Here is a 24,004-nt window from a genome sequence, read left to right on the forward strand (position 1 = left end):
AATTCCACACCTCCCTGGGAGTGGCTGCAGTGAGCTAATTGGTTTTACTCGGCTGTGCATGGCTTCACGGACCAGACTCCAGATTTATTGCACAAAGTCAAGTCATGGTGTGAATTCATCATTTGTCCCCCATGTCAATCCCTTTCTCCTCCAGAATTATATTTGTCTGTGTGTTTATGTGCTGTCAGGTCCGAGTGAGATGAAAGACAAACTCTGGGATTAACCAATTTTAGTACCAGACCAAAAATCAGAATGAATTATTGCCTTTTCAGCAAGACATGACTTCAGACAGCCCAAATCCAGAGGAGTGGGAGAAGGGCTTTTGCCAGCACAGGCTTTTATAGGAGGGGAGGAAAAAAGATCCTACAGAATTTAAGGATTTTAGAACATGCTGGTTTCAGAACAAATCCTTATCTGAGAAGGGAAGCGAAGTGTGTAACAATCAGCCATAGAAATCCTGGTGAATGGTCTTTAGAAAGCACTCTGGAAATTAAGGACTTCAAATGCAACCATTGAAAGTGAAGCTAAATTAAATACAGGAGAATATGAGTAAATGCTACAGGTACAGGTCAAGCACTGCTTTATCAATCTTGTGTTTACTCCAGCAGCTCCTCCGTTGCCCATTGTTTTACCTTGTTTAAATAGATATGCTTCTCTTTATTTGAAAATCAATTGTAATCTTATGAAAGAGAACTTACAGCAGAGGGAATGCTGGAAAGCAGCATAGTGAAAGATGTTCATTATCCTGAATTACTCCAGGGTAGGGAGGGAATGACATTAAAGAAGTGTGGGTAGCTTTGTGCTGCCATCCTTCCTTTAGCAGGTGTAATTTACTGTCATTACTTAATTTCATTAAAGGTAAAGACAATTGTGGACAATACACATTACAGCATTTACCTGTAATAATAGTTGTGGAGGAGTGTGAGAAAGAGGAAATTCAGGATCAGCTTTGAATTCCCAGTAGCTGCTTATTGGTAGCTGATGAAAATTGTTCTGTTCTTCATAGCACCTCTCTCCAAGATTTCCTTCTCACCCTGAATAGCTATGAATGGCTCCATTAATTCCAGTGAAGATGCTCTGTTCTCATCAGAAAAATACTTTGCTTTGTAAGCATAATAGGCAATGTCCAATCTAAATGCTGCTTAGGACTGATAATTTCCTAACTATACCTAACAGAGGTCAACAACTGGCTGAACTCCTGGATTGCCCAGTATATACTGAGCATTGTGGTATTTACCCTAATGGAAAACCTCTATAGGCTGTTGTGATCTTCCTCCAGGCTCTGTATTGGCACGTGCTTGTGTATTTATGATTTTTAATATACCTCATATTTTAAAATATGTCGCATAAGCTTCATAACTATGGGCTGAAAAGAGGTGCTGTGATGGCTCTTAGAGAAGCTGCTGTAAAATCTGTTGGTGATTGTGGGGGACTTTTCCATGTAACCCCAACTCGTTGGCAGCACCTGGGCTATGACCTACTAAAGGTGTTCAGCAGCCTGTAGGACTGGCCCTCTTAAAAATCTTAAATACACCCGATGGCTTACTCTTGGTGAGTTAATTCTACAGGGCATAAAACAGATGCTGGGTCAAAGATTTGAGGTGGTTTCACATTGCTTAATTCCTTTGGAATTACAGTATGGTACTATGTTGTCATCAGTGCAGCCACCTCCTAAAAGAGATCGGGGGCTCATCAGCTTGTCATTGCAGCCATGCCACAACATTAATTTAATGTAATGGGCAGTAACTAGTGTGGATTCAGGGAGATATGATCCTGTTTAACTAATCTCCTTCAGTTCTTCGGAGCGGGTTTCAGACGAGGTTGATAATAGAATGTACATATGACATAATCTAATGGATGTTTCAAGAGGCTTTTGATAAATTTCCATATATTTCCTGTGCTTAAGCTGTGTGCCACAGAGACTCCAAACTGGGCAGGAGAATGGGTAAAGAACAAGTGAAATCATGGGAAATAAAGAGAAAAGAAGAGCTGTAGCGGGTACTGGAATTAGAATTATCCTGCAGCTTCCCACTGTTCTTCCCCACCACTCGGCATGGCTGGAAAGAGATGCCATCTGCATTCACTAATGAAAACTTGTTTAGGACAGGTGCATAATAGAAAAGAGGGCAAGATGCCATTCAGGATACCACTAAAGGGCAAATTTAAATTTACATTAGCATAAGGCAGATTGAATATTTTTCCTGTCAGTGGTGAAATAATATATACTAAATATAGGCATCCGTAAGTGGAAGATGCCAATGGATGGAGATGGGTTACAGGGGAAACAGACTCTTGTGCTAACAAAGGAATGATTTATTATCATTTACACAACCTGGCATTTGTGCACACCAAAGGCCAGATTTTAGAAGTGCTCTGCTCCTGCAGTTTGGGGCCAGGATTTCGGTTACAGACTCCGAGCCAGCCGCTCCCAGCATTTCCCCAGTGTTTAATTTGCCATATGCCAATCAGAGTGTTGATTTGCAAGTGCTGCTAAAAGGCAACGCTGAGAGATGAGGACAGTTGAAAATTTGGGAATGTGTCTTACTGGCAGCTTTTGAGCCCCAAACACTGGAAGTATTCACAGGCCAGGATCTCTGATCAGCTGTGTGATAAATCAGGGACTGGAAAGCAGGAAAGAATGCAGCTAATGTATCAGGATATGCTTGAACAGGACATGCTCCATAAAAATCAGTGCTAAATGAGAGAATTAAGCACCAGGAAAGTCTGTGGCAAAATCACAAGAAACACTTCAAATAATGAGACAAAATCAAATCAAAGGCAAGAAAGAAGGAAAATGAAGTAAAATCACTGAAGAAGCAATAAAATGCCATCACTGAAATCTGAGTGAGGCAAAATACCTTGGGATAAAGGGACATAGTCATCCTAAAAAATTTAGACATTTTAGTCTGCCATTTTCCCCTGCTGTTGACAATTAACTCTCTCATTGCTATAACTGAACAAGCATATCAAGAACACTTTTTTGTTTCCTTCCTTGGAGCATTTGCTGAAGCTTGTGACTGTGTGATAGCAGGGCTGAGAGGTGAAACTAGATTTTGAAGGGTTCAGGAAAGTATTCACAGTTAAAAAAAAATAGGAAGACCAGAAAAAAGGGATGTGAGAAAGAGATGTGTTGCTCATTACCTATAACCCCTCTCCATGGGACAGGTTTTCCAGTCAGCCTGGTGACGTAGGGGAGAAGGGAGGTAGCCACAAGGATGGACAGAAAGCTCCCACTGTGACCACTCCTGTCTTTTATTTGCAGTATTCAGGAGAGGTTCCTGAGAACAGAGTGGAGGTCGTGGTGGCAAATCTGACGGTGATGGACCGGGACCAGCCTCACTCCCCCAACTGGAATGCCATCTACCGCATCATCAGCGGGGACCCCTCCGGCCACTTCACCATCCGGACAGACCCCGTCACCAACGAGGGCATGGTGACCGTGGTGAAGGTAAGGGGAAAGCCAAAGCAAATCCATGTTTATCACCCTTTCAGCTACTTAAGGCTACAGGCATTGCCAGGCACCTGAAGTTATTTCATGCCTTCTCTGCCTGGAAAGATAAGTGCTTGGATCTGTTGTTTATCATCTCTCTGTGCAGGAGTCCTGAATAATCTCACTTCAAGCATATGGCCCTGGTTCTGGGTTTCCCACCTCAGCCCAGCCCACCATGAGCTTTCAAAAAGCCTCACATGCTGAAGGGTCCTCCCAGCACCCAAGCCTGACTTCCACCTCCTGCTTCTGCTTAGCTCTTTGAGCACTGTAAGAGGGAACAGACTTGGGCTGTGCAGCCCTGCCCTTCTTGAGCCAGAAAACCCCTGGTTTGCTGTGAATCAGGGGTAGTGTTTCACTGCAGGGCTCAGTCAAGTGATCCTCTGTGAAAGCAGGGAGTGCAGGGGAGATATCAGGAGGAGTGAGTTTTCTGGTGACAGAAGGAAAGGAGATTTTCCCTCTGACTGAGTTGCTTGGAAGGAAAAAATTTAGAGAAGTTTTTTTTTCCTGGTGTTAAGTGATAAACACAGAGTATGGGACAAACCCTCAGCTCAGGATAGCTCCACTCAAGTGAAAGCCACCCCCTAGGTTAGATCAGCAGAGGATCTTGTCTAAAAACTCTGAGAAATAAGGCTGTAAATATCCACCATCCCTTCTTCCCTCCATTTCCTACAAGAACTGGAAGCCTCAAGGTATCTGCAGCAAGTATCAAATTGTGTTTCCTTCCCTACCTCCAAAGAACATGACTTTATCTTCACTTGAGCATTCGCTTCTCTTTCGGTTTCTGAGGCCAGGGAGTGTTTCTGCAGTCATTACACACAGCCAGAACATCACTGGATCCCTTCAGCATTCACTGAAGCCCTTCCCAGATAAGATGCCTGTGGATGCTCCCTCTAATACAGAAAAAAGCAAAGACATCACACATAGGCTGTTGTGATATGTAGGAGCTGCACAACACCGTGCACTGCACCTGGGAAGGATAATACCCACTGTGATGGATAAAGCCAGCATCTTCTGATAAGTCTGGCCTTCTCTAACAAAAAGTTTTAATCAGAAACTTAGGATGAAGTGCTAGTGTTTAAAGAGCAATGTGATTTAAGAATAGCTCTTTGTTGAAAAAAGAGCCCTGCTTCCCTCTTATTAGCTAAACAAGTTGCAGTCATTCCTAATGTGCACAGTTTGGGTATTAGGAAAAATGACATCAGTGAAATACCAGTGAGGTTACACTGGTAGGAATGTGTGAGCTTGTGAGCCTGTCCTGTTGTCTGACCCTTAGGCTATGTGTGTGTGTATGTCTGCAGATGTTGCTTTGCTGAAACTTCAAGGGAGACATCATCTTACCTGCCAGATGGTATTTCGGCAGGGCCCTTTTATTTGTCACTCTTTATTGCTCTGTAATGATGGTTGACAGCCTTACCTGGTACAACATTACGAAACCTCTTCAAGCTTAGCAGTAGCTCTAGACATGTGTATGTGGGTGCATATATGTGTTTAAGTGTACACATATCCATATCTCTATACGTTTGCTTAAACAGAAAATACTCAACAAAGTAAAATGCTAGAATTTAGCTTCCATTGACATCAGCAGCCAGTCTGAAATCAAAATGCCAATGTTTTCATTGCAAACAGAGGAGGACCCCTTATTTTTAATATAGCAAAGTGTCAGGACTTTAGTTTAAAGGCACCTCAAAGTGAGCAACAGGGGATTTGCATGATCATCACTGCTGCACAAGGACTTGTGCATAATGAACCATCCCTTATTCAGGACATGCAGGCAAAACACTGGGCAGATTTGTCAAGACACCACTGATGCTGGTGTTGACTTTCCACTGCTGTGTAACCCACAGTGATCACAATGCAGAGAACCACATGAAAATCCCATCTTGTCAAGTTGAGCTCAGAGCTTGAAATTGCACTGGATGTCTTCACTATCTCACCTCACCTGATCCTCCTGGGCGCCCAGAGTTTCCTACCCCTGTCAAGCCAGGAGGCTTTTTGGTGTATTTTCAGCAAGGAGAATGAGCAAAATTGCTTGTGATTAAATTTTCATGGTGAAGAAGGGAAGACTCTTAGGATTCCACCCTCTTCTTTGAAATATTTTGTTCTCTATTAATAAGTGAATATGCTTAAAGATCTGGGTGATGTACGCACGTCAGCCTGGGTGGCCAGTCAGAGCTTGTTCTTCACAGTGTAGGAGCAGTGTCTTGCTGGTTTGATTACAGATGTAGGTTGAAAACACAGGTAAAAAATTAAGTCAACTGATGAACCATTTATTTACAGACCGTACATGGCTGGATTTTAATGTGGCTCTTTAAAGCTGCTTGCATGTAACTACTCACTGCTGCAAGCAAAGGGACTTGTGTCTGGGCCACAGCAGTCACAGCAACAGAGCAGAGAAAGGTGTTCTGTGAAGAATCCCACCACTTCACTAGAATTTGGGGGCCTGAAGTGGAGAGCCAGAAATGTTTCCAAACCAAAAAGCCCTTTGGAGTTCAGATGATGCTCATGGGGGCCATATGGCAGCTGCCCTCAGCAAAACCCCATCTGCAGCTCCAATCTGATCACCAAAAGTGTAACATTTCCCTTTTCTGTTCTCGCCTTTCCAAACCATTTCTATAACTGTGCAAGACCCTAATCTTCAAAGAAAACCTTGATCAAGGGGAGAGAGAAACTTCCCACTCAGATGAGACACTGCAGAGTCTGAAGACAATCTCCCAGAGCAGCAGTGGCTGCCCTGTGGCAGCCAGCTAAGTAAAATGTTATTATAAACTCTGCATGGATCAGAGCTGTGAATTTCTAATGGAGATGCTGCCGAAGCTTCAGTTATTATTTGCCTCAACTACAACATCAGGCAAATTTGTTCACTTCAGTTAAAAGTACCTTGAGAAAAGGAGGACACGTGGCAAGCCCTTGGTATCCCGCTGCTGCATCCAGGTTGGAGATGCTCGTGAAGGAGGAGGATGTGCAGCATCTCCAGGGGGATATTTCACAGCCGCTTGTGCCATAACAAACATCCAACAAGGGATATCTGCAAAAGTGCTGCTTTTTAATTTCGTGTCAAGCGCTTCTTGGACATGAAAGTAAAAAGCAGGCAACAGTTTAACACTGTCCCAAGTGTCCAGGTCCTTGTCCCAAATGCAGGGACTCTGTGGGCTTTTTCAGGATCCTGTTGTCATAGAATCAAAGAATCATTTTAGTTGGAAAATACTTTTAAGATCATCAAGTCCAACTGTTAACCTACCTGGTTTTTTTTCAACAAAACTGTGTGAAATAGGACTCAGATGGGCACAGAAGAGATGGAGGCAGACCATCTCTGTCTTGCAGACTGAAGTGTGGTGGACACTGTGCCACCATGTACCAGCACGTGACACTTATGGCTCCTGGATGGGATGGGTGATCCCAGTGCAACCCTGCTCCCTGCAGGGCTTTTCTGCAGCCCTGGGTTTGTTGCTCCCAGAAGAGAGAGGAAGAATCTGAGTAAACAGCTCTACATTTTGGGGAGGAAAAAACCACTATGTTGTATCAGGCCACATCCTAGCAGAGGTGTGTGTGGTCAGTGTTGTTCTGAGCATCAGCAGCTTGGAGTTTCCCACATCATTCCCCATGGAGCTGCTGATCTCAGCCCCCTTGCTCCCTCTGAGCCCCTGTGGGGAGGGAGGTGCAGACTGGCTGTGGGCAGGTTAGCAAACAGGCCAGTATAAAAAAAAAGAGAGAGAATTAATATTGTAGGAATATAAATTTGAGGGTTGTGAAAAGAAATTGAGGAAACACATTAGTCAAATTGTTTCAAGGCCTTGAACAGTGTTTAACTGGGAACTTTTACAATGCATCATTTTTGAATGCGGTACAAGTCTGTGAGTCAGCAAGGGTGGGTGTACTGGGAATCTTTATGCTTCCTTTTATTTATTAAATGTTGGCCCTGCCTGTCAGGAAATCATTTAGCAATGGGAACATTTGCACTTCAATCGAATAGAGATTCCGCTGTTTTACCTCTTGCCCCTGAAATTTGTTTCTCTCGTGTAGCCTCCTAAGATTTGATTTCTCTCCTGACAATACTGAGTATTAAACAGGACATGGCAGCCAGATCTTGCTGATGTAAATGAGACCAGCCCTGCCGAAGTCAGTGGTGTTTTACACCCTGAGTGTTTGCTTTGCAGACTCAGCGCTGGAGAAGGTATTAGGGAGAGTGGTTATGCTTCTAAATTTATAAATCACGGCAAAGCGTTTTTTAACAAGCAGAGGTGTGATCCTGCATAACTCAAGCCTCCCTGGCAGATGATTAGCAACTTCCCTCGTAATAATTAGTGGGATGGTTTAGAAATTATTATTATTATACTGGGTTCAGTCAGTCGTGCCAGCAAAGGCTTTTCACTCGTCTGACTCCTGAGACACATCCTCTTCGTGTGCCTGCTGAGGAGAGATCTGTGACCTCCCAGCAGCAATACCCAGCTGTAGGAGCGTGCAGAAAACCTCGGGGGATAAGGAGGTGCCTTGCAGGAGGACCAGAGATCCCACTGGAAGGACCACCTGCTTAACCAGGCCAGGCGTTGTTCCTGGCAGCTCCACCGTTGCTTGAAAACTCATTTAAGAGAGAAAATAAAGAGCCCTTCAGGCTCATGGGTCCGCATAGACCGTCCTAGTTACAAAGTCAGCAGTTTTCAGTGCTAATAGCACTGCTAAGTACCCGTCCCATCCCTCTTAACAGGCTCCACCTGTTGCATTAGAGCAGCCCTGGGTGGGTTTGTTCATTTGATGCTCCACTCTCACAGGAAGGTTCTCTTTTGGAAACCACTTAGCATTGGAACAAAAAACAGGGCAAATCCTCCCTGCTGTTTGAAATTTTTCCTTTGTGGATTTTGTTTTAATATTTGACCCTTCAAACACTGGAAGGCCAAATCCTGCACTGGATTGAAGCTGGTCTGGATTTGCACCTTCGAAAGAACTGAGCTCAGGAGGAGACAAGATGAGGCAACAACTTTGATATCTGCCTTCTAATGTTGCAGCTTTCAGCCAGAAGGTAGAATTCATTCTCTGCTTGGCTCTATACTTGCTTGTTTGTTTGTTTTAGGCAGTCGATTACGAGATGAACAGAGCTTTCATGCTGACAGTGATGGTATCAAACCAAGCTCCCCTGGCCAGTGGCATCCAGATGTCCTTCCAGTCGACAGCAGGAGTCACCATTTCAGTCACAGATGTCAACGAAGCACCGTATTTCCCAACGAACCACAAGTTAATCAGGCTGGAGGAAGGGGTGCCAACAGGAACAGTCCTGACGACGTTTTCAGCGGTGGATCCCGATCGCTTCATGCAGCAGGCAGTAAGGTGGGACACCAGGCAGCCCAGGGCGCTCCCGTACAGGTGGGGGGTTCAGCTGCAGAAGTCTGGGGAGCCAAGCAGCTGAAAGCTAATTTCCAAACTAACTGATGTGATATGAATGAAATGCCTGGCAGGGACTGGCACCTGCAGTCGGGTGCTTGCAGAGTATCCTGCAAGCCTGTAAACTCACAATCCTTCCCGCTCCAGATAAGCCAGACTCTGAGCAGCTGGGTCTGGGAGGGCAGTCAGAGTTGGATCCCATGTTGCTGGCTTGCCATAGGGCAGATCACACCTTCAAATGAAGCAGTTGATAACAAGAGGTTCCTGACTTGTTACAGAGGTCAGGACTGCAGTGTACCCTTTACCTCTGCCTTGCCTGGGATGCTCTGACCTGTGTTGTTTGTGCACTTCATAAACACAGAGGTTTAGAAAAAGGCAGCTTTGTTATTTCTGTTTTTCAGGTGGGGAAACTGAGGCACAGAAAGGGCTAGGCCTGGATTTTCGAAGGGAATGGCTGGGATTTTTAATCATGCCTTGCGTTGCTTTCAGAGGATTTAGGTTCAGCCTGGCTTAAAAGTGCAGTGGGAGAAGAGCTGTCAACCCGGTTCAGTGCAAGGCTGGCGAGGTTACAAACAGCTGCTGGGCAGGCTTTTAAGGTGTCATATAGTTGAGTATTGCCTGAGCAGTCAAACACCCATTCACAAGCCATTGGCACTTGGTCTGTGTCTCACTAAAGCTCCCCAGCAGCCCTTCCCTGCTCTCAGTAAGTGCAATTTGTTCTGACCTTCCATTTCTCTTCAGACGAGCTGCCAAACACAACCTCCTCCTTAGCTGCTTTCCCTATGAAAGGGATTTAGCTGGCGAAATTTTAGCTTCGTAAAAGTCAGATCTAAGCATTTTAAGAGCACTTTTAGTCTGTGCTGTGACCAGGAGGATGTCACTCACTCTGTTTTGCCCCACCTGGGCAGACAGGGGACTGAATCCACAGTCCTCGAGTGAGACTGACACGCCTTCCCACCGGGAAATAATTGGCAGAAAAGTGTGTGTGAAAATGAGAGTCCTTGTGACACTTCCACAATTATTTCAGGTCTGTCTGTGCAGACGGGAAATGGAATTTCCTGCTTTTGGATACTTCTACATCCATAGAAATTTGTTTCTTTTTTACTCCCAGCCTGTAAGGACTGCAGTATTTTTAGCAAAACCTGAGTAGACGATGTGACCACAGCTGAGGCCACTTAAACTTACATCAGTTGTGACATTTTGTGTCAGGAACAGTTTGAAATATTTCACCTGGCACAGAGCTGTCTGGTCTAGGAAATGATAGTTTATTCACTGCCTCATCTTGTTGTCTTTAGACAAGTATTGTGACTTTGGAGGAGAGAGACCATCCTAACTAACAAGCCCATTTTTCTTAGGTTCTTTTTGAAATATTGGCCTTTGAAGGGTCTTTATTTCCCTGATGTCTGTACCAAGGCTGGTTTTAAGAGGAGAGAGCAGCTCATTTCTGATTGAGTGCTCTCTCTAAGGTGGAGGTGGGTGATCTGTAATCCAAATGAGCACCTGCCGTTCCTGTCATCGCATGTGTAGGGTCTTGTAAGACTTTCTGGGAATAAGAACAGCCATTACTTGAATTGTTTCTTTCCTAGGGCTTCCAGGACACACATTTTTTGTATTCGCTAGCACTTAATTTCCGAACCCAATACAATCTCTCTCCTGTTGCATCAGGACAGCCAATGCCCAGGCTTTGCAAGAAGCAGTGGGGCATTTTTGGGGTCCTGTCTTTGTGAGCTATGCAAAGGACATTTTATTTTTTACTTCACAGTTGACATTGGTGAGTTAGGAAAAAATATACCCAAAAAGCTAAGCCTATACAGATCCATGATAAGCACTCTGCAGAGCTGATCCAGCTGCTAGAGCCTTGCATACAATTTTCAGTCTCTCTCTAAATAGTCTTTGATGAAATAGAGTTTTTACAAATAGAAGATAAGGAAGCAGGAGCATCTCCAGTGAGGCACAGCTTGGCATGGCCACTGTCACACCTCAAGTTATCCTCATTAGCCACAGATACATTCACAAAGTCAGCTTTGAAACTGGATCCCTGGTCATTTAGCAGAGAAAGGACAGGAGCCTCACAGCAGTGGTATTAAAATGAAATGAAAACATCCCAAAGAGTCTAGCTCCATAAAATGTAATTCTTTCCTTTGGCAGGGGCTTGTGCAGCTGGGTGTTGCTTTCCTGCTCACATGGATTGATGCAGCTCAAGTTTCCCTATGAATTTCTGCTTCAAACAGCCCATTTCTGGAAAGGGATATTCACCAGAAGCTGCTAGTGGTCTCACCTGCATATCTAACTACAAAAAAATTACATAAAACTATCAGCAGGTCTGAGTTAGCCATGAAACAAGCTCAGCTTTTGCTTGCTTATTTCAGTCATTTATAGTTCAGCCATTTATTAGCTTCCAGTTGGATAGTAATGGTCCATCTCAGTTCAAACTGTACAAAACTGAGATGCAGAAATCAAGAGCAATGAATAAAGCAAGAAAACAAGGGAGAAAGATGAACAGAACACATTGATCTGGAGAACACGGAAAAAGTTTACCCAAAACAAACCATGGTCGAAGCTGGTTCCGTAGGGCATGAACAGACATGGGCTGTGAGTTGACTGAGTAGTTGGGAGGCAACTAGTCCTTCCAGCCCTGGGGATACTGAGGACTGCCAAGGGAATTCCTTGTTGCTGCTCTCTTCAAACCTCCCACATGCATGGGATCATCTTCCCTGCTATTTCAGGAACATATAAAAATGTTGCAGGAGAGCAGGCCTGAAGCTGCTTCACCCTTGAGTCCACACCTCAGTGCAGCTGTGAGGTCTGATTAGTGTCCCCAAGGCAATTGCTGATGAGGATGCAATTCTGATACAAAAGAGTGGCCTGAAAGCTGGCATTCTTCCAGTGTGGTATTCCCAAACTGTTGTTCATAGGCAGAAAACAGGAACATCCTTGACTTTAAAGCAATACCTATTTTAGGAAGGGCAAGATCAGGAGAAGGAGAGCACAGGAATCCATCCTCTAATTGAGGCATACAAATGCAATGGTCATTGCAGACCCATTTCTCCTTGGCTGCAGAGACCTCGGGCTATGGCCACTCCTGGCAGCAGAAGCTGGCATGTAAGTGGCACACAGTGGAAAGGAAAACCTTTAAAACGAAAGAAATTGAATAATTGCAAAGGTCAAAAACCATATACTCAATTAAGCATTGTGTTTGTCAACAAAACCAGTTATCCAAAGGTCCTTTGAATCACAGGTCAGGAGTCCAGAAAAACCGTTATCTCGAGCAATATTAAGGGTATGTCAGTGAAAAGACTGCCATGTATTTATTTCCTTTCTCTGTAGATACTCTAAGCTGTCAGATCCTGCAAACTGGCTGAACATTAATGCCACAAATGGTCAGATCACTACTGCTGCTGTCCTTGATCGAGAGTCAGACTACATTAAGAATAATGTCTACGAGGCCACATTCTTGGCGGCTGACAACGGTGAGCCCAGGCTTCACATTGTTCATGCTTCAATAAGACTCTAATGTGATGCATTAAGAGAAATGATGCCCTGACAGAGTTGTCAGTATAAGTTATCTTTTTCCCAGGTTTTTATGGTCAAAAATGTGAAAGTGGGACGGGAAATTGCTGGAGTAAATTAAATGTGCACAGTATACGGAGAGTGTTATTAAGGGAAAGGGAGGACAAATGGAAAATCGATTTGGGGAGTTCAGTGTAGCGGTGTAGCCTGAACTTAAAAAAAATATCAAAGGGATGTGCACTGCCAGGGCTGCCGAGCACACCAGTCCTGGTAATCGTCCCAGAGGCACTGATCAGAGCGTTCAGGAAGCCCTCCATCAGGAAACCAGAAATAATTGCAGGGGGATGGCAGGAGGGTATTAAAAATAAGCCCACCTGCTGAACTGTCTGTCTGTCTGTCTGTCTGTCATCGGAGCTGATCACTTTCTTGCCACTACCATTCCTGAAATGTGCAACCACCATCAGAGCATCTGGGTGCTGGTGTGCTTTATCACGAGAGCCACTGAGGCCAGTCAGTGTCTTCTCTCTTGGAGAAGTCCTGTTAAAGCTTGCTCTTCTCTACTCATTAAAGATCACTCAGTGCTTTTTGGTCAGATTAGCACTAAGGACCTCAGCACTGGTCTCACTCAAGGCAAGAAGCCCATTGCTGCTGCCCTGTATTTCTCCTCCTAATTCTGTTTAGGAGAAGCTGTTGAATTCTGCTAACCATACCTAAATGTGGCCATGCTGGTATTTCATTCATCAGTTCCTCCAGCTGGAAAAGGCTCTGTCAAGGGCTCAGGAGTTTCCCAGGGCAAGGAGAGGGCCTTCCTTCCCCTCTCCCACCCTCACCTTCCTGCTGCAGGGTGCTGAGCACTCGCTCAAACCAGAGCCATCCTTCAGCAGCACAGTTAAGTCTGGCTTTGGCTGTGAGCACCTTTGTATACTGCTCAAACTCTGTAGGTGCTTTCAGGGCAGTGTTTGTGTTAGATCTTGTCGTCCCTCAGGCTGGAGGTGCCATGGCTACTATGAGCTGATATGGTGGTGCTTGCAGGGCTAATGAAAACTTCCTCCCTCTGGGATTCCACACATCACTTCAGTCATTGCATCCCAGGTCACAGGGGCAAGGGAAACTCCTGGAAGAGTTTCAGGGCTGAGGAGCTGTACCAAGAAGTGCATTTTACCCCTTCTGTGTGCCATGAATGGTAGGACTGGTCCCACTGCCCCATCTTAAGCTTCACCTCCATGAAGGCAGCCAGGGCAGCGAAATCTAAAATATTCTCAAACTGGTCTAGTGGTGGTCACCTGCAAGAGCTACGGGGTAAAACAGGTCAAATGAGTTGGCCAAGGCTGTTCACAAAAGCAGTGGTAGAGCTTGAACCCGTCAACCAAATCCTCACCATCTGACCTTGCAAAGCCTGGGCACTTAGTACCATGTGATGTGGAGTTAACCCCTTTCCTTGGCTTCGGTGCTGATGCTGCAGTGCATCAGCACCTCCACATCCATCCATCATTCAGCAGCTCAGAAAGTGAGGACCTAGATAAGTCTCTTTAGTCTGAAAAATTAATCTATCACTGGTATATTGCAGCCATTAAAATGCACATAAAGCAACACCTTATTTAAAATTCTGTCTAGAGTGCTCAGATAACAGCTAAAGTTTCATCTAGGCTAATAGACTCTTTCCACATTTCTCCCAAGTTCCAGGTTCTCCAGCATCACATACTCATCAAAGAAAGGGTTTAAGTCAAGGGTTTTGGTGGGGATTTTTCTTTCTTTCTTGAAGAAGCAGCGGTGCCTTCTTTCCTTGAAGTTCTTTTTGCTTCTCAGTACACAGAAAAGAAGAAGTTTAGCCAAATGCTCCTTGGACATATTCTCCTTCTCTCCCTGGGTTACAGTGCAAAGATATTCACTTTAGAAAAAGTCTTGGCTGCAATGCAAGGGGCTAAAGGGGGAATCCTAATTGGCAGCACAGTTTTAACCTGCTTTCCCAGGAGAGAGAGTCTCTTGGATCACACTGTCTCCACAAGTGTGGAGCCTGGCAGTGTTTGAACCCTTCAGCCAATCTCACAGTGAAGCTCACAGAACTTAAATATATCATATTCCAACAGATTTCATGAAATATGAAGCTGAATAGGGGAGAGAGAGTCTGTCTGAAGGAAGGAGGTTCCTGCCCCTTCCTCAATATCAGAGGACCTCATGGGAATTCACCCATGGGGCCCAGTACTGTAGGAAAACAGGCTGAGAGCTTGTTCCTGCTTTTCTGCACTCAATGACAGGAAGATGCTGGTCAGCCACAGGCAAGCTTACTTCATTTCTGCCATGATTTGTCAGGACAGTGGCCCAAGTTCCTTAGAAATTTTTGCACAAGCAGGATGGGAGCGACTCCTGCTTGCAGCTGAAGGTGAAAACCTTGGCTTATACCTTTCTGTGGGAATGTGGACTCTGGCAGTGTGAAAAAGGCAGTGAAGGAGAATGCAAAAGTTAAATGTAGATGTAGAGGTTGTGTATTCCTCTTTCTTTTGTCATTAGTATTTCAGTCTTAATTTCAGGGAGCAGACCAGCTTCTCCTCTGGAGTGAGGGGTGCGATGGTAGTCCTCTTCTCTCTCGAGCATAAAATCAAAGGATCCTTCATTTTATATCAGTACCTGCTCTATCTATGTCCCTGCTCTCTCCACATAAGACAGCTGAAATAATGTGAAATGTCCCATGGTTCCACTTGGCCATTTAAAAAATTGTTTGCTTTTCATTTCTCCTGAAACTGCCCCAGAACTGCACTCAGGAGCACAAAGAAACAAAAGTACCAGGACACAGAGCCCAACAATACTCAATAGCCCAACAAAACTGCATTTGTATGTGCAGCAATTGCAGGTTATTTCAGCCACGTGCCAGTTAGTGCCTCTCAGGACTGAGGGTTTGTGTTCAGTTTGTCTCAGAGGTTACAGTGGGAGCCTTGCTTTTATCCCAGGAGATATTCTGGGTAATGTGAAAGCACTAAAATCACTTTGCTTCATCCTGAAAGTCAGTTTTCATGTTCAGCCCCAGTGTCCTGATGGTCTGTCTGTCCCTCCATAACCTTTCAAGGCTGATCAAAAGACATTGTTTTGGAGGGTAAGCACCTACCCCCGTGCTTACTAGATGAAAGGATGAGATCAGTGATTGAAAAACTTATGTGGGAACCATGAAAGAAGCATTTCCAAGGCTCCTTCAGAATTTTCAAGGCTCCCTTGGGAAATGGAGAAAGAAATGTAGGAAGGAAAGTCTGTGGAAGCAGAATTCTGGTGGGGAAGTGGTTTGTGTAGCTTTGTATCTAGCACTGGGAGGAAAAGCCAGGACTGAAAATACATACTTAAAAAATAATTGCTGAAGCAACACTGCCTGAGAAGGGAGGCAGGCAGTGAGCAAGCCAACACAGAGCTGCCAGAGAAATGTGTGGGGAGAGAAGTGAGAAATACTGAGCCATTTCTGGGAAGGCTGTTCTCTCCTGCCAGGACAGGTATTACTTTGTTTAAGTGGTCGTTAGTCAGACAAATTTGGCTCTCCATCAAGAAGGGGCTGGAGGACCAGCACTGCTGTGCTGCAGAATCCTTGCTGGTTGGGATAGATGTAAAGAGGATGGAGAACTGTATATTGGGACATCAGCTGCTGTGGGGGTCAGTGGCATCACCCAACGTGTTCGCTGGTGGTTGAGTCTTACTGTAGGCTGCCAACAAGGACCTTTCACCACTAAAGCTGGAGCTGGATGTGGGACGTGCTGGACAGTTGGGCTTTCTTTGAAGCAACGTAATGGTCTGCAAGTCTGTAACTGGCCAGCAGCTGCTACAGTAAATGCTGACCAAAAGTTTATACTACTTGAGGTTTTTTTCCCTCCAAGCCCTCTTCTTCCTCTTGTCAGCTATCTTTCTAATGTTTTTTCTTCTTCAAAACAGCCATTACCAAGATTTGCAGGAGCAGCTTGGCATCACCTGCTTGTAATTTTAGTTTGACTAAGGACATTGCTGTAGGCTCCAGATCTGCAGGACTCAACCTCCACTTTCTGCGGGAATGAAAAACAACATTAGGAGGCTTGGGGAAGTTTTAATAATACTTCATAAAGCAAGGGACCATGAAAGTGCAGTATGTCCCTAATAAGGTCCAAGGAGGGAAGGTGAATAGCCTGGTTTATTGAAATGGGAAGGCAGAGAGGGGGCTGGTCCGTGGTGTTGTTGATCCCGCTGCTTCCCGAGTGATGGCCACGGGTCCGTGTTTGGCTCTGCCTCCCCCGTGCAGGTATCCCCCCCGCCAGCGGCACTGGCACTCTGCAGATCTACCTAATTGACATCAACGACAACGCTCCCGAGCTCCTTCCAAAGGAGGCACAGATCTGTGAAAAGCCAAACCTGAATGTCATCAACATCACAGCCGCGGACGCTGACATCGATCCAAACGTCGGGCCCTTCGTCTTCGAGCTGCCAAGTGTGCCATCTGCGGTGAGGAAGAACTGGACCATAACACGGCTGAATGGTAAATGGGGCAGGCAATCCTGAGGACATTTGGGCTCTCGTTCACTAATGAGGCCACGTGTGGTTTCCAACTTCCAAACTTTGCTAGGTTTTTTTTATCCGATTTTTGTTTTTTAAAGCGCATTATGGCTGACATTATAGACAAGATAGTTAATCAGGAATGATTTGTATCAGACCTGCAGCATAACTCTAAGAGCCTTGGCACTTGGCTTTTTTTAATGCAGTTCATAATTATGAACAGTTATCAGTGGTGAACAGAGTATAAATCATCCATAATGGCCAAGGGGAAAAAAGCTATTATCAGTCTTCCTTATGTTCCTCCAGTGTAATTGTCATAAGCCACAATCAGGATCAATGTTCATTTCTCTGACCATAATTGCATAAAGGCAGCCTTTTAATTTACCATGGAACCAGGAGGGCTAGGTAAGTGTGAAGATTACCAGTATGTGAAGGATTTTTATATTGCAGCGTGCAACCACAAATGGCCCTAATTGCTCTGCTTATTGGTAGTTTCAGCAGAGGATGGAAAATATCATGGAGTTATGGGCTGGTTTTGGCTTCATAGCTGGTTGCTCTTGCTGAGGTCTGGCAGAGAGTGCAAGACCGGGGGCAACAGCTTGTGCCCTCACAGCTCAGGTCTCAATCCCTGTATCACAGTGGGATTACCTGGCTGAGCGTGTCATCAATGGGCAATGGGCTTCCCAAAAATCCCAAGGTGGGAGGGTGGGTGAAAACAGAACCTGCACAGTGGCCAGGGTCAGCCCAGCCTCAGGGAGCATTATCCATGTGTTACTATTTGCATTTGATGCCATTTTGAACACAGGCAACTGGATTTGCAAATGGCACCAAGGTAGGTTAGTGCAGCAGTGAAAACACACGGTAGTTTGCAGAGCACAGGCTGGTTGTTGGCCAGACTGTTAGGGCAGAAGTCTGAAGCTGTCCTGCCTGGGTGTGCTGCTGAGAGCCTCTTCTTCAGGACTCTGCTCTAGCAGAGGAGCCTGCACAAGTGTGGCTGCAAGGCTCTACCAGTGTCTGTCATCTGTCTGTCCCTCTTGGTCTCTGCAGGTGATTACGCCCAGCTCAGTTTACGGATCATGTACCTGGAGGCGGGTGTGTATGATGTGCCCATCATCGTGACGGACTCAGGAAACCCCCCCTTGTACAACACCTCTGTCATCAAGGTGAAGGTGTGTCCCTGCGACGAGAACGGCGACTGCACCACCATCGGGGCCGTGGCCGCTGCAGGGCTGGGCACGGGGGCCATCATTGCCATCCTGATCTGCATCATCATCTTACTGAGTAAGTGCCACAGGGGCTGGCATGGAATCACAGAATGGTTTGGGTTGGAAGGGACCTTAAAGATCGTCTCGTTCCAACCCCCTGCCATGAGCAGGGGCACCTTCCCCTATCACAGGTTGCTCCAAACCTCATCCAACCTGACCTTGAACATTTCCAGGGATAGTGCAGCCACAGATTCCCTGGGCAACCTGTGCTACTGCCTCACACACTCACAGTAAAGAATTTCTTCCTAATACCTACTCTAAATCTACCCTCCTTCTTGTTTCCCATCCTGTTACCTGTTGTCCTGTTCCTATGGGCTGGTATTTTTGAAGCTCTGTGCAGAGGACAGATCCCTGGGCTTTGGGCTGTGGGATTGGTTCACACATCTGCATTCGAACCTCCTTCACTGCAGCATCAGCAAAATGAGCTCTGCCTGCATCAGACTTGTCTTTCTAAGACTTAGAGTAGCTTTAAAAACTCATTATACTGACAACAACTTGTAGGTAGTGAGTGTGATAGGATTCTCCACATTTTACAGGAAAAGGTGATGCACTCTTCTAAAATCCTGTTGCAGACACCCCCATAGCTCTCAGGTTCCTGGCTGGCTATGGATATACTGGTTCTTGCTGGTTATGAGAGTCTGGCTAGTCCCTTGCAGAGGGACTGTGGTTTTCTGGTTGTTCCAAGGAAAAGAACAACAATAGGTATTCCCATTGCCTGTAAAATTACTTCAGATTGGTTAATCTTGGAGGATTTTGAGTGTTTTTAGAGGAAGAATCCCCAATTTGTCAGGAGTAATGGAAGGCTGGGGGTGGATCACAGAGAAGGGGTGGCCATCCCTTTGCTTGAGGCAAAACTATCCCTTTTACCCAGCAATGCTGTTGGTCCTGAGAATTACCAATAGCCATGTGTGCACACACTTAAAAATAAAAATGATATCATTATAACATCAAGCAGCAGTTGGCACAGTAGGAATGGATAAAAACAAGAGCTGAAATGTACAATGAGGTAAATATTCATCAAGAAACACAGGATGAATCCATGAGACTCTCATTAAAGCTAATAGGAGTTATGGTACTAAATCACATTTAATATTTCCCTCCAATGCGTTTAAACAGAGAGCAGACAGAGCGACGTATGCTACAAATGTCACCTAATGGGGACATGGTGTGGTACATTAGGAGAATGGGTCATCCCTGGGCAAACATCCACCCTCCTGGGCTGGTGAGGGGAATGTACTGGTTTGTAATTGATCTACTGGATCAGGCTGGAGAGTGAGCAAGAAACGGGGGGTTTGTGCAGACCCCACTCCTCACCCAGCCCAGCCAAGCCCATGGAAGCATCCCTGTGCCCAGCCATGATGGGCAATTCCTGTCCTTCGTTGGGTGTGGGGTCCCAGTAGAAAAATGCTTTGGCTGCTCCCTTCAGCAAAGGGGGTTTTGTGGTGAATTCACACCCAGATGAAGACACAGTGTTCATCAGCCCCACCACCTTCAGTACACTGGGGAGTGTGCTTAAGTTTGCACTGGAGCCGCAGAAGTGATTAAACATAGGTCTTCTTTTTGCTGCTCTTGTATAAATCCAGTGCTAAAATACGATTTAAAACAGTTGAAAATCCTATTGACTGAAATTAACTTCAGCTGAAGGACATTTGATTTAAGAGATTCTTCTTTCCATTTTCAGATACATTATCCCATTTTAAATTACGGTTTTTATTACAAAAGCTTATTTTTACATTCATTGTAATTCTAATTGACTTTTTTTTTATCTTCAAGAGCTGCAAAGCACTGTATCAGTGATGAAAAATGTAATTTGCAATGAGCAGTTTTACTGTTACATCCTCCCAGTGTTTTGCCTCCTTTCTATCTGTGTCGTATCATGACCTCTAAACAATAGCCTAGAAAAAGGCAGATGCGGGATTTTTTTGTGCTATTTGTCCATTTTAGAGTCAGCAGGTCAAAGTTTGATGACTTTAAAAGGAAGAAGCAGCAAGGGGACAGATCCAAGATTGCTCCTGTGAAGGAAGCTTCTGCCTTTACCTTTGCTCAAAGAGGTTTTTTTCTTCTTCTTGCTACCTGATGTATTAGCTGCACAAATAACACATTTAGAAGAGCAATGCAGTAAAAAATTGTGAAAGGTGAAGACAATAGATTTCAAGGAAAACTACATGCAGAGTGAAAATGGGTCTAACAGCAGTAATAGCACTTCCCATTCCGCAGAGTGAATAAAAGGAAGGAGAGTGCACTACATCCACCATTGACACTCTGAAGGTCTTTTTTTTTTTTCCAAGGTAGCTGTAAAGGCATTAATGGCACAGTTTTTTCCACAAGTGCATGAAAAAAGTATCATTTGAAAAAAAAAAAAAAGAAATAAAAAGATAAACCTCGGTAGCCATTATAATATTGTCTTTGTGGACCAGTCAGGTATCTTGTTGTGAGAGACTTGAAAAGGAACAACGAGAAAGGGACTTCAATAGTCTGCTAAATAGCTGAGGTTTTATATTGCAGATAAGAGTTACATTTTCTTTCCTTTTCTTTTTTTCTGTCTTGAATAGATGTGGGATAAGCCTTAAAGAAATGCTGAACTATCTGGAAACAATTCTGTTGGCTGGCAGGCAGGGATGGCTGCCAGTTGGCACACAATGGCAGTAATGAGCTGCCCGGTCCTTTTCCTCTCACTTCACTGAATTCCTGTTGTGCATAAACACTTTGGTGCTGGGAGGAAGAACTCCTAACCACCTCCTCCCATGGAGGGGCTGCAAACTGGGCTGCCCAGCCCTATTCCCAGGGTCTGCTCTCAGCAGAAAACCACCAAGTTTGGGATCTCACATCCTGCCTGGGTTTGCTTGTGTTGGCTGCAGTGGTTTGGCACAGTTGAGGATTGACTCAGGTGAAATGAGCCTGGGCCACACGTTCCCACTTCCACTGTCCGCCCATCGCTCCCTTCTCCTGCAGATTGCCACTTTTGCAGCTTGTTGTGGGGCTTGCATGGAGAATGGAGGGGAAAGCAGACAGTGGGAGGTGTAACTGCGTCAGCTGCCCAGGCTTAACTTCATTTTTAATTACATTATTTGCAGCTACTGAGTACGAGAATGAAAACGAACATATTAACAGGTTCTTGAAGAAGACAAGGTCTGGCTGCCTTATGTTAATGGAGACTTCAGTTCCCATATCGACTTCCATGCAGTAATTCCCAGGGAGCACACAGCCCCTGGGATGCATGTGGCCCTTTGGAGGGTGAGATTGTGGAGCAGTGAGCCAGTGTTCCCTGTGGGTAAAGCTGTTCAAGAAGGGAAAAATTTCTCATGATTCAAGAACTGTTCATCTGTCCCTGTTACTGTACTGAGAGAGATTAGCCAAGCCTGGCATGCAGATGCTGATGCCTGAGGAGCTTGGCTGTGTACTACCAGATTTGCTCTCCCTTGTTCTGCAAAGCTATCCCTGCTTTCTGAAAGGATTTCAGATGATCTCAGATCTGCTTTGCAAGTGGATGGCCAAATGCATGTGCTAATGTCCTGGCTAATGTGATCTTGGAAGTCTAAAGAGCTTCTCTCATGGACCAAAGAAGAACATGAGGGAGTCCAAATTGGATTACAGGACCTAGTGTTGTGCAGCCTCCCCAGACCAGTCTTGCCTGGCCAACTGCAGACAACAGCAAAGTGACTGTCACACTCAGGGCTTGTGACCTGAATGGGCTGAACCTGTGTCACACTGCTGGAACAGCCCCTTGTGCACAGGTGTTGGGTGTCTGTACCCATTTCCTTGTCTTGCAGCTCTCTTCCCTCTGTCTTTATTTTATACCCCTGAATAAAATAAAGGTAGAAATCTAATCCTAAAAATTCAGGATTTTTTTTCAGAAAGCTGCAGTTTTCACACTTTCTGTTTTCTTTTCCTTTGATTGTGTGTTTTACTCCTGATGAACATCATCTCAATCAGCGTTGGTGACGGGATCTTCAAGAAATGTTTGCAGTGGAGACCTGTCACAGTATTCACGTCTCTCACTGATCTCTTCTTTAAAAATCAGAACATGCAGTATGATAACATTTTATTCCTCCTGCCAGCAGCCAGTGAGGTTCTCCATAGCGGACAAGAGCAGGTGAGGTGTTAGGACACTCCGGCCTGGCCTCGTGCTGTGGGAGGTCCCAACTCACCCAGCTTCTTCCCCGTTGCAGCCATGGTTCTGCTGTTCGTGGTGTGGATGAAGCGCCGGGAGAAGGAGCGTCACACCAAGCAGCTCCTGATCGACCCCGAGGACGACGTCAGGGACAACATCCTCAAGTATGACGAAGAGGGAGGTGGAGAGGAAGACCAGGTGAGAGCAGTCTGTGGGTTGTGGCCAAAGAGGATCTATGCAAACTGTACTCTCAAAAAGGCAGAAACCACATTATTTTCACTACAGCACGTGCAAAGGGTTGTGTTCCCCTTGTTCATGACCAGGCAGCTTTACTGGCTTCCCTAGTGTGGTGTGGACATTGGTGAGAGCCAGCAAGTGCAGGAGATTCAGCATGTCACTGGGACACCTTCCTGTGCAAACAGGACCATGCCAGGAGGCTGGTGCCACATTGTGGTGGTGCATCCAGCTCCCCCCACTCTTTCACGACACACATGGATTTTTCTACCCCCTGCACAGCTTCCTGGGGAAAGGACTATAAATCAATCCATTGACACTCATCTTCGAACAGTATTTCTGTTACTTCAGACATTGAAATTGTGTATTTTATCATTCCCCATCAGAGACTGTTGTAAAACCAGCCAACAGCTGCCACCTTCCCCAGCCCTGTGGCTGCAGGCACTTGGCTTGGCTTGCTTGAGCCCTGAGCTTCTGTGGGTTTTCCCTGCATCTACTTAATCATCTCTAATGTGCCTTTAATTTCTTTTAATTTCTGGACATGGTTCGTGAGAAATGTCCAAATAGATCTGAGGGTTTTCTCTGTCACCATGGAGCACGCAGTGGCGAAGCTCTGCTGGGTGACAGAGCCCTGAGCCACAGGCTGCCTGAACACGTCAGCTTTTCTGCAGTGCTGCTTCTCACAGACACCGAGGCTGATGTTGCACGAAAACTTCTCTGGCCTGCATTCCTGGGGTGTGCTTTTCCACTGCTACTGATCTGTTTCCTCTGCTGAAATAGCAAAGTTTGGTCACTCATGTTTAAGTCACTGGTTTTTTACTCCTGCCTAACGCGAGTAAAGAGCCCAGGACACTCTCAAACATGATTGTCGTGCAAATTGTGTGACTCTACACCATATAATGGTTTTATTCTTGCTTGTTCAATTGGACTGCATGGTTCAAGGTCAGTGACCAGGGCTGGTGCTCAAGGAGCCCATGAAACCACTGCAGCACATGCTGCTGTGGAGCTCCCAGTGGTATCCGAAGGCAAGCAGGTGAGCCTGGGGAGAGCTGCCATGACAAGCTGAGGCAGGGACTTACCCGAAACTTGGGAAGTTCTTATTCCACAGAAAAATCCTCGAAATTAGCATTTCTTTTTTCTTGTCGCTGTCAAGTTATTTATAAATATTGCTCCTGGAGTTTCAATCATCCCCGTCTGAGCACAGGGATAGTTTTAGCAGTAGAACAAAGTACTGTTATAAGCATTCCAACTAGCTGAAGTATCTGGTTTCAGGCAACTACACTGTAGGCTTAAATATTTTAGAAAGGATTCGTTAAAAATAACACCAAAGGAAGAACAGCAAAACACCATTACCTACATGAATACATTTTTAATGAAATATTACCTGCTTCTCATTGCATGATAGAAACCTATTCTGTTGGGATTTTTCACAAGCAAAAAGAACATAATTACTTTGAAAGGCCTACATGCATAAATGCAATACACATTTTAATGTTTTTGCTTCTGCAGAAATGTAATTGCAAT

At 45.2% G+C, this 24,004-nt stretch overlaps 1 protein-coding gene across 1 annotated transcript in view; it reads left to right on the forward strand.

Moving 5' to 3' along the window:
* The window catches only part of CDH4 (cadherin 4), a 426,603-nt gene that overhangs the window by 400,419 nt on the left and 2,180 nt on the right, over positions 1 to 24,004 (forward strand). Inside the window, exons 9-14 of the mRNA XM_017815353.1 lie at positions 3,263 to 3,448; positions 8,556 to 8,809; positions 12,191 to 12,333; positions 16,620 to 16,853; positions 17,918 to 18,151; positions 22,305 to 22,444. Coding sequence (XP_017670842.1) covers positions 3,263 to 3,448; positions 8,556 to 8,809; positions 12,191 to 12,333; positions 16,620 to 16,853; positions 17,918 to 18,151; positions 22,305 to 22,444 — 1,191 coding nt within the window. The remainder of the gene's footprint in view (positions 1 to 3,262; positions 3,449 to 8,555; positions 8,810 to 12,190; positions 12,334 to 16,619; positions 16,854 to 17,917; positions 18,152 to 22,304; positions 22,445 to 24,004) is intronic.

This window comes from Lepidothrix coronata, unplaced genomic scaffold, assembly GCF_001604755.1.
Source record: "Lepidothrix coronata isolate B3197 unplaced genomic scaffold, Lepidothrix_coronata-1.0 Scaffold49, whole genome shotgun sequence".
NCBI lineage: Eukaryota > Metazoa > Chordata > Aves > Passeriformes > Pipridae > Lepidothrix > Lepidothrix coronata.